This window comes from Rattus norvegicus, chromosome 6, assembly GCF_021556685.1.
Source record: "Rattus norvegicus strain SHRSP/BbbUtx chromosome 6, alternate assembly SHRSP_T2T, whole genome shotgun sequence".
Classification (NCBI taxonomy): domain Eukaryota; kingdom Metazoa; phylum Chordata; class Mammalia; order Rodentia; family Muridae; genus Rattus; species Rattus norvegicus.
The window spans coordinates 123,821,201-123,833,487 of NC_141539.1; the positions used below are offsets into that span (position 1 = coordinate 123,821,201).

The 12,287-nt window shown below is 42.1% G+C and overlaps 1 protein-coding gene across 3 annotated transcripts in view; it reads right to left on the reverse strand.

The window, feature by feature from the left end:
• Nucleotides 1–12,287, reverse strand: part of Kcnk10 (potassium two pore domain channel subfamily K member 10) — a 134,137-nt gene that overhangs the window by 53,291 nt on the left and 68,559 nt on the right. For all 3 annotated transcript variants that reach the window (XM_087554612.1, XM_087554613.1, NM_023096.3), the window contains 1 exon segment: nucleotides 3,800–3,917. In XM_087554612.1, the coding sequence (XP_087410738.1) occupies nucleotides 3,800–3,917 (118 nt within the window).

A 12,287-nucleotide genomic window follows, 5' to 3' on the forward strand; every position in this document is an offset into this window, starting at 1 on the left:
GTAACAGCTAAAAAATGAGCAAGCCCTGAGACTACTTGTAAGCCTTGTCATAAGCCTTGCTATAAACTTACCATAAGCACTTGACTTCTTTAAATGTAGCAATTTGGTTCTCATCTCAATACTTCTTATACTGCATCAAGCTAGTTTTCTTTTTAACTTCTCTAACCATGCCCTCTGGAATTAAATTTCCCTTAGTTAAATAGTATTCAACTTACAATTCATTATGTCTTAGGTAAGAGAAAGAGAGGAAAAAGTAACATTTTTTAAGTTGCATAGAACAGGGACCCAGCCTGCTATGGGCTTTGGGTGATGGATTATATTTTTGTTTTTGTCTGTGTGGTTGTTTTGTAGTAGTTGCCTGTTGGTAGACACCATCTTCATAGTTTGGAATAAATTGGTTGAACACACTGGCCAGCCTCTTTCATCAAAGGGAACAGCTTCTCAAATAGCCAAGGCAAGATACATGAAACCAGGGGCTCATCCAACAGGACCCTCTCCCTAAGACTTGAATGAAGATCGTGTAGCCTAAAGACGGCAGCTGCGGTGGCCAGAAGAGTCAGGCAATGGTCATGGGGTCAAAGGATACTTATGGACCCACTGTGAACTCTCTTCCCTCTGTGCACATTGCTTTGGAATGTCTAGATTATAGAAAATCCAACCCTAAAAATCTCACTGACTCTGGAAAAATAGAAAGTTTAATATGTTTCTTACTATTTTTGCCAGTAGTTCCAAGGGCTCTCAGGACATGAGCAGGGTCCAGTTACCACTCACCCTTTCCTTACTCTTAGAGTGTTAGCTCAACTCTAGACAGAGAAACCTACTGAGAAAAGACAATGGGGGCAATAGCTCGGCTCTTCCTTCTCCAGGCTTACCATCAGTAAGAAAGTGAGGAAGCCATGCCCTCCAACCTTCAAGCAAAATCCCAAGAAGTTCTTGTCCGGTCATTTGAACTGATAACTTTAGCCACAGACCGAATTTCTATGTGTAAATAATGTCATTCTTCTCCAGGGCCCATGGGTCATGAGTAGTGACGCGGGAGACGTGAGTAGAAAAGGAAGATTGGATATACTGCTGTTAGGAGTAAGATGAATTTTTTTTTTGGTTCTTTTTTTCGGAGCTGGGGGTAAGATGAATTTAAAATAAACCTATGTGTAGGTGACTGGAAAACCAAGTAAGGATCAATAAATACCATTAGTGTTTTACCGAAAATCATAGCAATGCTTCAGCGTACAACATAATTTTTCTTTCAGTGTATCAGACAAAGCCCTATTTAGCAATTTCATACCACAAGGAAATGATTTCTTTCTATTATATGTAGTATCCCCTAATAGCTCATGGATCCAATGCTGGCACTGGAGATTTTTCCAAAGTACATCTTTTGAAATGGCCAAGACTTTCTCAACTTTAATTAGTTTACAAGTCCTCTTAAAATGCACGATGCCTTTCTTCATCCTAATAATCAGACTGTCAAATACATTCTAACCTGACATTATTTCTATCTGAGGGATGACAGCGATGTTCCTGGGCTGGCTGAGGTTCACAGTGTCACAGAGGTATAGGCCACATGCTTTCTCTGTTGGGTGTGGTGAGTCTATGGATTCCAATAGCCTCACCCGATCTGGAGCTCACAAAGGCTTCTGAGTGCAAAACTACATGCTTAATGGACACTTGGAAGTCTGACAACAGCTGGTGTTAATGAGTTTAAGGATTGCAAATGTAAAATAGATTGACATCTAATTAGATTTAAAACGTTGGTGGTTAATTTTAAGTGGGTTATGAACACCTAGAAAACTGATAAAGCATTATTATTGGATGTGTTTGTAGAAATGTTTCTAGATGTTTCTACAGGACATTGTCATGTGAGTTAATGGACTAAATGTGGAAAATTCAACATCAATGTAGGCAGGATCATCTGGCTGAGGGCTTGGATAGAGCAAAAAATGAGAAGACATAGAAAAGAATGCTCTCTCTTTCCCTTCCTCTCTCCCTCCCTCCCTCCCTCCCTCCCACCTACATAGGCATATACAGGTAAGGTACATTCTTTTTTCCTACCCTTGAGCACGAGAACTCCAGCCTCTCTGGCCCATAGTCATCAAGAATTATATCACCAGTCTTGTAGGTTTTCAGCTTTTTGGAGTCCATCTAAGAATTATCAGCATCCTGGATCTAAAACCTTCCAACTTGGACTAAACTATCCAAAGGTATCCCCTGAGCTTCCAAGCAAGTAGCCTCACAAGCAACTTGGCCCATGACTGGGAAGCCAATTCTTCGGCCCTATGACTATATGCATATAGTTTTTCTGCTTCTCTGAAGACCTCAACAGATGCAATTCTCAGTACAAAGACAGTTCTCTTTCGTGCTGTTTGCTTATGTCACATAGAATTTTCTCGATTTCACTAATGTAGAAGACCATAGATCTCATGAGTAGATATTAAAACAAAGTGTATACCTCTAAAAACATGTACCCATAAGAAGTTGACTGTCCACACTATAAACCAAAGTTAAGGCTTCTCAAATGGAATGACTGTGCCTCACAGAGAATCAGAGCAGAGCGTTCCTCCCAGGATGGTTAAAGCCACCCCCTGTGAGGGAGATTTCCAGCCAAACAAACAATGATGAAAGGGACTACTATGACAGATGAAATACATCAAAAGTGACTCAGGTTTAACAAAGAGCAAAGTGCGGCCATGAGATGGGCCATGAACAGAATATAAGTCATGAACTCTTGTCTCATGTGTAGAATGGGTGGTGCTCACAACCTGATGCAAAAGGAAGTTGAGATGCTGCACGAGCTTCCTTTCTGAACTACATGGAGTAGCTAAGAGATCGCGGTTATTATTTAAAGCTGACAAGTCACATGATAGAAGCCACGCTGACCATTTTAAGGCAAACGTTGAAAAGGTGATGTCAGCTAAAATTGTGTGGAGAAAGACAGGGAAAGGAGATTCATCATTCGTATTCAGGATCTACGCACACTGCTAATGGCTAGAGTAGTGAGGATGTAAGATGCTATTATAATTATAAAGTCACCCCAAAGACAAAAAAAATACAAAACCTGAGTATCAGAAAACATACAAAAATTAAAAACATGAAATAAGGCAGACACTTTTGTGGGAAAACAGCAATGACAATTGATCTGAGGCTCAGCCACAAAGAGCATGTCGAGAGTCAGCTTCAAGAGAACAGCAGGGTTCTATGTAATTAGACTATCCTAGGAAGATAGGGACACAGGAAGTGGAACTCTCTTCAAGTGAAATGGGAAGGAAGAACAAGACCAGTGTTTCCACCTGCACAATGGAAAGTCAAGAACCAATCCCTAAAACAGAAAATTCTAGAAGTGGCCATACTTGTTTGATACTTAAAGGCACAGAGGTAGATATTAAAAACACCAGACAAAAGGGATGAAAACTATTTTCTCAGGAACAATTAAAAAAAAAAACTGGTGAAGGGCAAATTGTCATTTCCCCCCCGTACACAACTTGGCAGAACATCTTTGTATGACTATGTATAATTCTACCAAGAAGTACAATCTTTAAAATGGAATCAGAGTGCAGAAAACCCACCCAAGTTCAACTGACCAATCCCTGCATTCTACTCCTGCCTTGACCTTGGGTTCCTTCACTGAATGTTCTCTAGCTTTCCATTCTGAAATCTTCTCCAGGCTTTGCTCCTTACTGAGAGCGGTGCAGCCACAACAGCTGCGTTCACCTGACTGAGTAGGGATAACCCGGTCCCTACTCTGTTTACCCATTCCTCAGGAGGGCCCCCAAGAAAGGGATATTAGTAAACCAGTGAGTACCTATGGTCGTGATGACCGTCCCAGCAAAGAAGAAGGCACTTCCGAGGTCCCAGTGACTGCTGCTGTTGGAGGAGTTTCCTACCGGGCTGACCCCTGCATTATCAGCATCAAGTGCGTGCTGCAAAGAGAGGGAAAAAAATCACAAGAATGGGTTGGGATATTTTTAATCTTCCAATAAATTATTATTATACTGCTCAAGAACCTGCAACAATCTAGATGTCACCAGTAAAGCAGAAGGTACACGCTTACCCTCACACATAGCTACTCTGTTTTTATTACATTGCTGAAATTTTATTGGGGGACAAGGGTGTGCAGGCACCACAGTGCACATGTGGAAGGCAGAGAACAACTTGAGGGATCAGTTCTCTCCCCTTCCAGCATGCGGGTTCTGGCGAGGGAATTCAGACCATCCAGATTGGCAGGAAGCCCCTTTTACCCAAGTACCACCCCACAAGTCCTGATCTCTTCATTTTTTTTTAAAATCAGCCTGACTGGCTCCTCCCTCAGGGACCACTGGGATCCCATCCTGTACTCTTCTCAGTACAGCTACTATAATGTTCCCAGTGGTGACCCATCCCATCTTTCAGTTTTTGAAAGGTCTCTACTGCATGCAGTACTTTCTCAATCGTTTGTGCCTTTGACCACACCCTCTCTCAAAACTACTCCCATTCTTCAGGTCTGCTCCAGGCACCTCTTTTCCCAAAAGCCTCAATTTATACATTGCAGTTCCACAATTGGCCCCTCTACAGCTTATACTGTAGAACTAGAGTTTTAAAAAGGTTACTCATTGTCAGACTCCGGATGTGCAGGGCCGGACGTGCCTGAGGGAGAACCAGAGATAGGACTTGCCGGACCAGCTACCAGCCCCAAGGACATTGACCATCTGTAGCCACTCCCTCCCCTTCCTTCACCCCCGGGGTGAGATGAACCACCCTACTTGCACTGCAGAGCTGCTAGAGAGCACGTACTCCTTGCTGATGTAATTTCGCGCCGAAAGTAACTGTGCACCATTTGAATTGACCAATCATGTATAACCGCGCGCGAATGCCCCTAACCTCCCCTATGTAAACCCCCGAGTTTGGAGGCTCGGGGTCGATTCCTCTGTCTCCTGTGTGGGATACGTATCGACCCGGGATCCCGCTAATAGGGATCTCGTTAATAAAAGCTACCTCTTGCTGTTACATCAAGACCGGCTACTCGTGATTCCTGGGGGCACCCCACCCCGCTATTGGAGCGAGAGATGCGGCTCCCCGTTTAGGGGTACGCTCTTTCAATACTAGTGTGCCACTTCCACCTAACCCTAGCTTCCGCATGAGCAAAGGAAGATAAACCCCATCAGGGACCTTTCCTGAGCCGGCCTTGCCACTCTACTTCAGGTAGGATGCAGGAGTTGCTACTGGGAATCTCAGGCACATGCAGCCCACAACTGGGAGCTGCAATAATAAGATCTGGGGGCTTCGTGGAGGAGATGACCCAGGCACGAGCTACTTAGAAAGACTGAGACCCCATATCCTGGGCCAAGTTGGAACTACCCAATGTAGAGAGGGCAAGGCAGGAATGATGAAATATGTTTCTACTTCTCAATATTCCCCTTTAAGCTTGGCTCAAACAGGCACATAGTGGTTGTCACAAACTGAAGGACAACAGGAAAGTACTCATTCTCTTCAAAACAGATGCCTAATGAGATCACCCAAGCATCCTAGGGCAGGGATAAATAACCTGATCTATAAGATGCCACACCGTGAAGATTTTATTTAGCCTCTTAGGTTACGTAGAGTTTCTGTTACCTATTCTTTTTTTTTTTCCTTTCTGTTCTATTAGAAATAACTGCTTCAATATGCAAAAAATATCTTTTCTATTTCCGAGGTGACACAAAAACAAGCTACAGAATAGATTTTGCATGAAAATAAGACTGGCTAGGGGACAGGACAATGACATTTTCTATTTAAATCTTTAGTCTTGCCTCTAGGAGTATGGCGTGTTATGATCGAGCTACCTATGGTTTCTAACATAAACTCTCACACCCCTGAATTTAACATCAGCTGCCTGGGATGAGCGGGTATTTTTGCTGCTGGTTAAATCAGCGTTGAGTAACAGGATTACTCACTAACCCAGAGCTACATATATGTGTGGAGGGTAAATGTCAACAATGGCTGTCTTCCTCTTATCTTGTCTTGCCAGCATATTTTGTGAGACAAGCTCTCTCAGGAAATCTGGAGCTCACCAACTGTATCGACTGGCTGGCTAGCAGATTCAGATCCCCCTGTCTCCCCTTCCCCAACACCGTGCCTGCCATCCCAACTACATTTTGTGTGGATGCTGTGGCCCTCACACTTGCACAGCAAGCACTTTGCCAGCTCAGACCTCCACTCTGCTTTTGAGGGAGGCAGGTGGGGAGTCCTTTCCGATGCTAAAACCTCGCTTTCATTGTGCTGTGTGAGAGCCATCCAACCATGTCACAAGGTCTCAACCTAGGTTTATATCCTCATTTTCCACCCAACTCTGATGGATCCACTCACCAGGACAGTTCTAGGCCTCAGTCACTCGGGTATCAAATCACACCACCAATACCTAATAATTTATATCCTCCATAAAACTTGAAAGGGAGAGTTTAGGTTCAGTCAACTCTCACAGTGCTGAGGATTTCACACAAACATCATAAATAAACCCGGCGCCTCACAAAGAAAACAGATTTACAAGAAAGACAAACGGGAATGATTATTGCGACGCCAAAAAGATCTGAAGTAAGATGCCTTTTCAAGTTTCATTTTTTCTTGAATAATGCAAGTAATAAATATTTAATGTTTTTGCATGTAACCCTCAAAGGAAGCGTTTATCAACTGAAAGGGAAGGAAACTAACACTCATCCAGCACCTGCATGGAGCCAGGTACTTTAGAAATGTCACTACAGCTTAGCCTTTCTCCAAATCCCAAGAAGACAGTGTCATCTCCACTTGAGCAATGCTGTGATAGGCATGGGAAAGTTGAATAACACATGTGAAGCCACAAAGCTAGAAAGTAGAGACGCAAACCCTATCTAGCCCAAAGTGGATACTTTTGCTCAATTCTCTTTGCACAATACCCAGAATGCACTACACTTTCATCCTTGTATCCATGTGAAAATGAAGTAGCCCCTTGTCCTAGGATATAGGCAGGACCAACCGCACAGGGACCATTTCTAACTAGACTGCTCCCTTGAACATGTATGCATGTAGAGACTCCAAACTTCATTTGGCTGTTGAAAATTGTGATAGTTTAATTATTCTGCATCAAAACAAAATTGGGATCTGGGGAGATGGCTCAGTCAATAAAACTTCTACCTCAAAGGCACAAAGACTTCACTTTGATTCCCAAAACCCACATCAAAATGTCAGGCATGTGGTTCACGTTTGTGACCCCAGACCTGGGAAGGTAAGAGGCAGGAAGCTCCTGGGGCTCTCATGGCTGCCAGTCTACCCCAACTGATGAACAGTAGACCAATGACAGAGTCTGTCTCAAAGGAAGCAAGTGAAGCTCCTGAAGACAGAATCCTAGGTTGTCTTCTGGTCTGCACATGTACTCCAGAACACACAAGCACGCAGAGAGAGAGAGAGAGAGAGAGAGAGAGAGAGAGAGAGAGAGAGAGAGAGAGAGAGAGAGAGAGAGAGAGAGAGAGAATACATTTAAAATATATTAAAATGGGCGAAAATATTTATTTCATTCTATGGAAGAGAGTAAAAAAGAGAACAAAAATCCCAGTCTTTAATCCTAGCATTTGGGAGGCAGAGGCAGGTGGATCTCTGTGAGTTTGAGGGCCATCCTGGTCTACAAAGCAAGTTCTAGGACAGCCAGTCTGCATAGAAAAACCTGTCTCAAAAAAAGCAAAACAAAAACAATAAATAAATATATAAAATTAAAACACCCAGTAAACCTGGTTATAAGTGCTATCATTTACATTTTGAGGATCAATTCTTGTAATTTTACCTGATAAAAAGGTGTTTTTTGAGGTACCAAGTAATGCACTTAGTATATATTAGACATTGTATATTGTTCAAATAGAGTAAACAAATAGCATTTACTTATAGTGAAACTACTTAAAGTATATCTACTTTTAAAAATTATATACAATAGAAACATTCTTTTAACTAAATAGCAGTAATTCTAAATGAGTCTGTAGTCTTAGCATTAATTAATATTTAAAATTAACTTATTAGTTTTTAAAGTATTGATCAGTGTTTTTAATGGCTTGAGCTCAAAACATTTTATAATTAAGTGAATTTTCTTTGATGCTTCTAGTATCTTTGTATTCGTGGCACAAATGTCAAGCAAAGCTGGATGTGGAAATAGGCACCTTTAATCCAAGAATTTGGGAAACTGAGGCAGGAAGACCAGGAGTTCAAGGCTACATATGGAGGACATTCTAGGACACCTTGGGTTTCATGAATTTTCTCAAGACACAAAAAGGAGCTGAAGCCAATAAAAGAGTGGACAAGCAACCAGAATATCATGAGCATTTGAGCATATGGGTACTGTAATGATTTAAAAGATGTTGGCTGGAGAGATGGCTCAGTGGTTAAGAGCACCGACTGCTCTTCCAGAGGTCCTGAGTTCAATTCCCAGCAACCACATGGTGGCTCACAACCATCTGTAATGGAATCTGATGCCCTCTTCTGGTGTGCCTGAAGACAACATACTCACATAAAATAAATAAATTTTTTTAAAAAAAGAAAGAAAATATGGTATTTGAAGTTGGGGAGATGGCTCCTAGGTAAAGCACTTACCTAGCTATTCATGGCTCTAGCTAGATTCAATCTCCAGCATTTCAAAAAAAATTAAAGTTGTTATATGGTGAAAATTCAACTGACATTTACATCAATTTGAGACACCATCACTGACTCAGTGAGCATCATCTGTTCACCTACGAAGGCAACCACTCAAGTTCACAGAGCTCTTATGAGCAGACAGGTGACAAGTGATGGATAGACAATAGAGGATTGGTAAGTAAGGTATTGATAGATGAGAGATAGGCATGCCATAGGTGATGGGTAGAGGATAGTATATTATTGATAGATGCTTCATAAAAAATAGATACATAGATAAGTGATAGAGATAGATAGATGATTGATAGATGATAGATAGATACATAAATACATAGATACATAGATACATAGATACTATATATACGAAGACATTACTTTCTAATTCCATCCTTTGTCAAGTTTCCTCTTTGACCGTTGAGTTAGAATTTTTCCAAGCCAGCTGCCTAGTAAATGACTCAATGACTTTACAGGGACTGCTTGAATGAGTGCTTAATTGAATAAACAAGCTAAGGCAATAGACATAAGCACACGATCTTTTCAGAGGTGGGAAAGAAAAGCATTTCTACTTCTTATTATATGAGATAATCATAAAAATAACAACCACCATTCCACAAATACACGTGTGGTCAGGTAAAATGATCTTTCAAAAAGAGGGGAAAACAAAGATAAGAGGGTAACTGACTTGGAGGAAGGCAGCATCTAAAAGCGTCTGTGCCTTGCTTTCCCTCCACCCCTATACCAGACAGCATGCATTCAGGCCTCTCTGAAAGTCTAAGAGAGAAGCTGTAGCCTCACTGAATACACCTACTGTGAGGGGTACATAAACAGGGGAGGGAGAGTTGACTCTTCCCTTCAGGACGCTCAGCCGCGCTCCTCTGTTAGGATGCTGGGCTGTGTAAATCACACTTCCATACAGCACAAGATGTCATCATGAGTGTTAATGCTGTACAGGGATAAGCGATGGCCCACGGGGGACCAATAACTGTCGGGGGCTTTTCTCCTATGATCTGTGTACTTGGTGAGATCATCTGTTTCTCTCTGTCCTCGTGAGGCATCATGAAGAGAAACAACCAGAGACACACAATCATCTGCTTGTCTCAGATTAGCTGAGGAAACCAACAGATTCGTGCCACACACATGCACACCGATAGCTAGGGTTTATTGTCCAAACAAGGATATTTCCAGAATGAAGACCGGTCTGTTAAAAATTAAGTAGGAGACACAGCTCAAGTATAACCCAGGTCATAGACGTTTCGCTAATAGCTTGTATAACGTAGAACAAAAAGAAAGGGTCACATCTGAGGGTACACTCATAGCTCTGGGTCCCCAAGGTTCTTCATTCAACAGGGCACCATCAGCAAAGCACTGGATATTTCGTCAGGGATGAGGGGTGAGAGTATGGAGCTTCGTATTAAAGCTCGTACTCAAAGTGAGAGTGTGTTCAGCTATGAACGGACAGAATGTAAGCTGTGAGCACCGTGAGAAAGGCTCCACAATGCACAAGCATTTCAGCCTCCAAACACCCTCAGTGATGCAAAACCCCACAGCAGGGTGGTAACTCACCCACACTCTTTTAGGACCAAGGACAGAGGAGCCTCAGGTGAGGAGCAGAAAGACGATATTAATTTGTGTGCAGCAATCTTTCCTCCTTTCTCCTGCTTCAAAAGTACTTAGCACATAAATATTTCACTGGCTCAGCAGGGAGCATGCTGGGCTGGGGCTTGGGGAGCTGAACTTGGCTGCTTCAGATATCAAACAACAGTGAGAAGGGAGGAAGTCTAGAGCCTCGGTGCAGACAGGTAGAGAGTATTGTGGATATCATTCTTGCAAATACAAACAAAGCTGCAAATATTGGGACTGCGCAAGTCACCCAGATCTCTGAACCTGTTTTCTCAGCTACAAAATGAGGAAAAGCTATCTCTCTTGCAAAGTTGTTATAAAGGCTTTTTTAAAAGCGTATGCAACAGTTCAGCTAGTGAATTCTCATTCTATATTAATAATAATTGAAATCCCTTTTGAGTTCCTATAAGTGCACTTATTAACCCAGCCCTCACAATGACTGACAGCCCTCACTACTGCCCCCATGGGACGTCCCAGCCAATGATGCTATTAGGTCCTCAACAGGAAGATCGGTGATCCAAACTCTGGAAAGATAGGTCTGTCCATCCTGAATTTTAGATTTGTTTGTTGTTTGTCTTGGAGTTTGGCTTTGGTTTTCACCATCTCAGATACTCACCTGTCCTACCAAGACTGAAACATCTCAACTGCTTTGTGAGAGGATTAGAAAAGTGGAAAGGAAGCTTTGATCTCCTTCCACCCAGACAGAGGGGTCAGTAAGACACCAGGCTTGTGCTGGCCCAGAGGTCACCCTAACTATATCACTTCAAAGCCCTCAACAACAACACCTCCCAGTCTTCCCTGCAAAGAGATATTCTCGGAAAGACAAAGGGAGAAGTGTCTCCAGGGCTAAGGTGAATATCACCATATCACCATGGTGTTTGTTTCCTGCTGCTTTGACTATTCAGTTATGTGCAAATATTAGCCTTTCCTCAGATCCCAGGAGAGGCAGGTAACAGGCTTTCATCAGAACTCTATATCCTGGCCATAAATCTAACGTGAAAGCCACCTGCAGAAGGGACAGATGAGCGAGGATCTATTTTTAGGTTTAGAGAAACGAGCCAGCATGCACATCCCTAGCCCATGGTCCAAGGCAACCTAGACTTTCTCATGATCCCAAGTAAACCCTTTGAACAATGAAGGAGTGGGTTCTAAAACCCAATTCATTAACACCTGAATATAATAACTAATTTAGGTAAATACTGTCGTGGTGGAACAGCTCTGTTTAAGGGAGCTCATTTAACGTCTTTCTAAGTTGTACTATAGGATATAATAAAACTTCTCCCCACTCCCCATCTGATTATGTAGAAGAATAAAATAAGCCAAGAGGAATGCACTAAGCACATGAAGGAAACAATAATACATGTGTTGACGCTGACATGGTCAATACACTTTCAGACTAGCTAAACATTAGCCTTTCATCTCAGTCTGGGCTCAGCCTCTACAAAATGAATAACAAATTTTCCATGTTATGTTGAAAATCACCCTGGTCCTGAGGACAATATCTGATGAGTATGCCATGGTGTCTATGCATTTAGACTATTTCTTTTATAAATATAGATAGATATGTAGATGGATGGATGGATGGATGGATGGATAGATGGATGGATGGATTCATACATATATACATACATACATACATACATACATACATACATACATACATACATGGATGCATAGATACATAAATACATAGTTGGTTAGGGAGGTAGGTAGATAGGAAAGTAGGTAGGTTGGTAGGTAGGTGTAGACATATAGGTATATAGGTAGGTAAGTAGGTTAGGTAGATAGGTAAGTAGGTAGGTTAGGTAGATTGATGGATAGATAGAAGCAGACAGACAGAGTGGCTGGCAAGATGGCTCAGCAGCTTAAGGACACATGCTGCTAAACCTGACTGCCTGCATCTGACCCCTGGAGTCCGCATGGTGGAAAGACAGAGCTGACTCCTGAACGTTGTCCTCTGCCATCCACATAGGCACTGTGAAATGCATACTCCCTTTCCACCAATACTCATTAAAGAAATAAAGTAAGTAGGGTAGTATCAAAATAGAATAAAGAAATAATAAGATCAC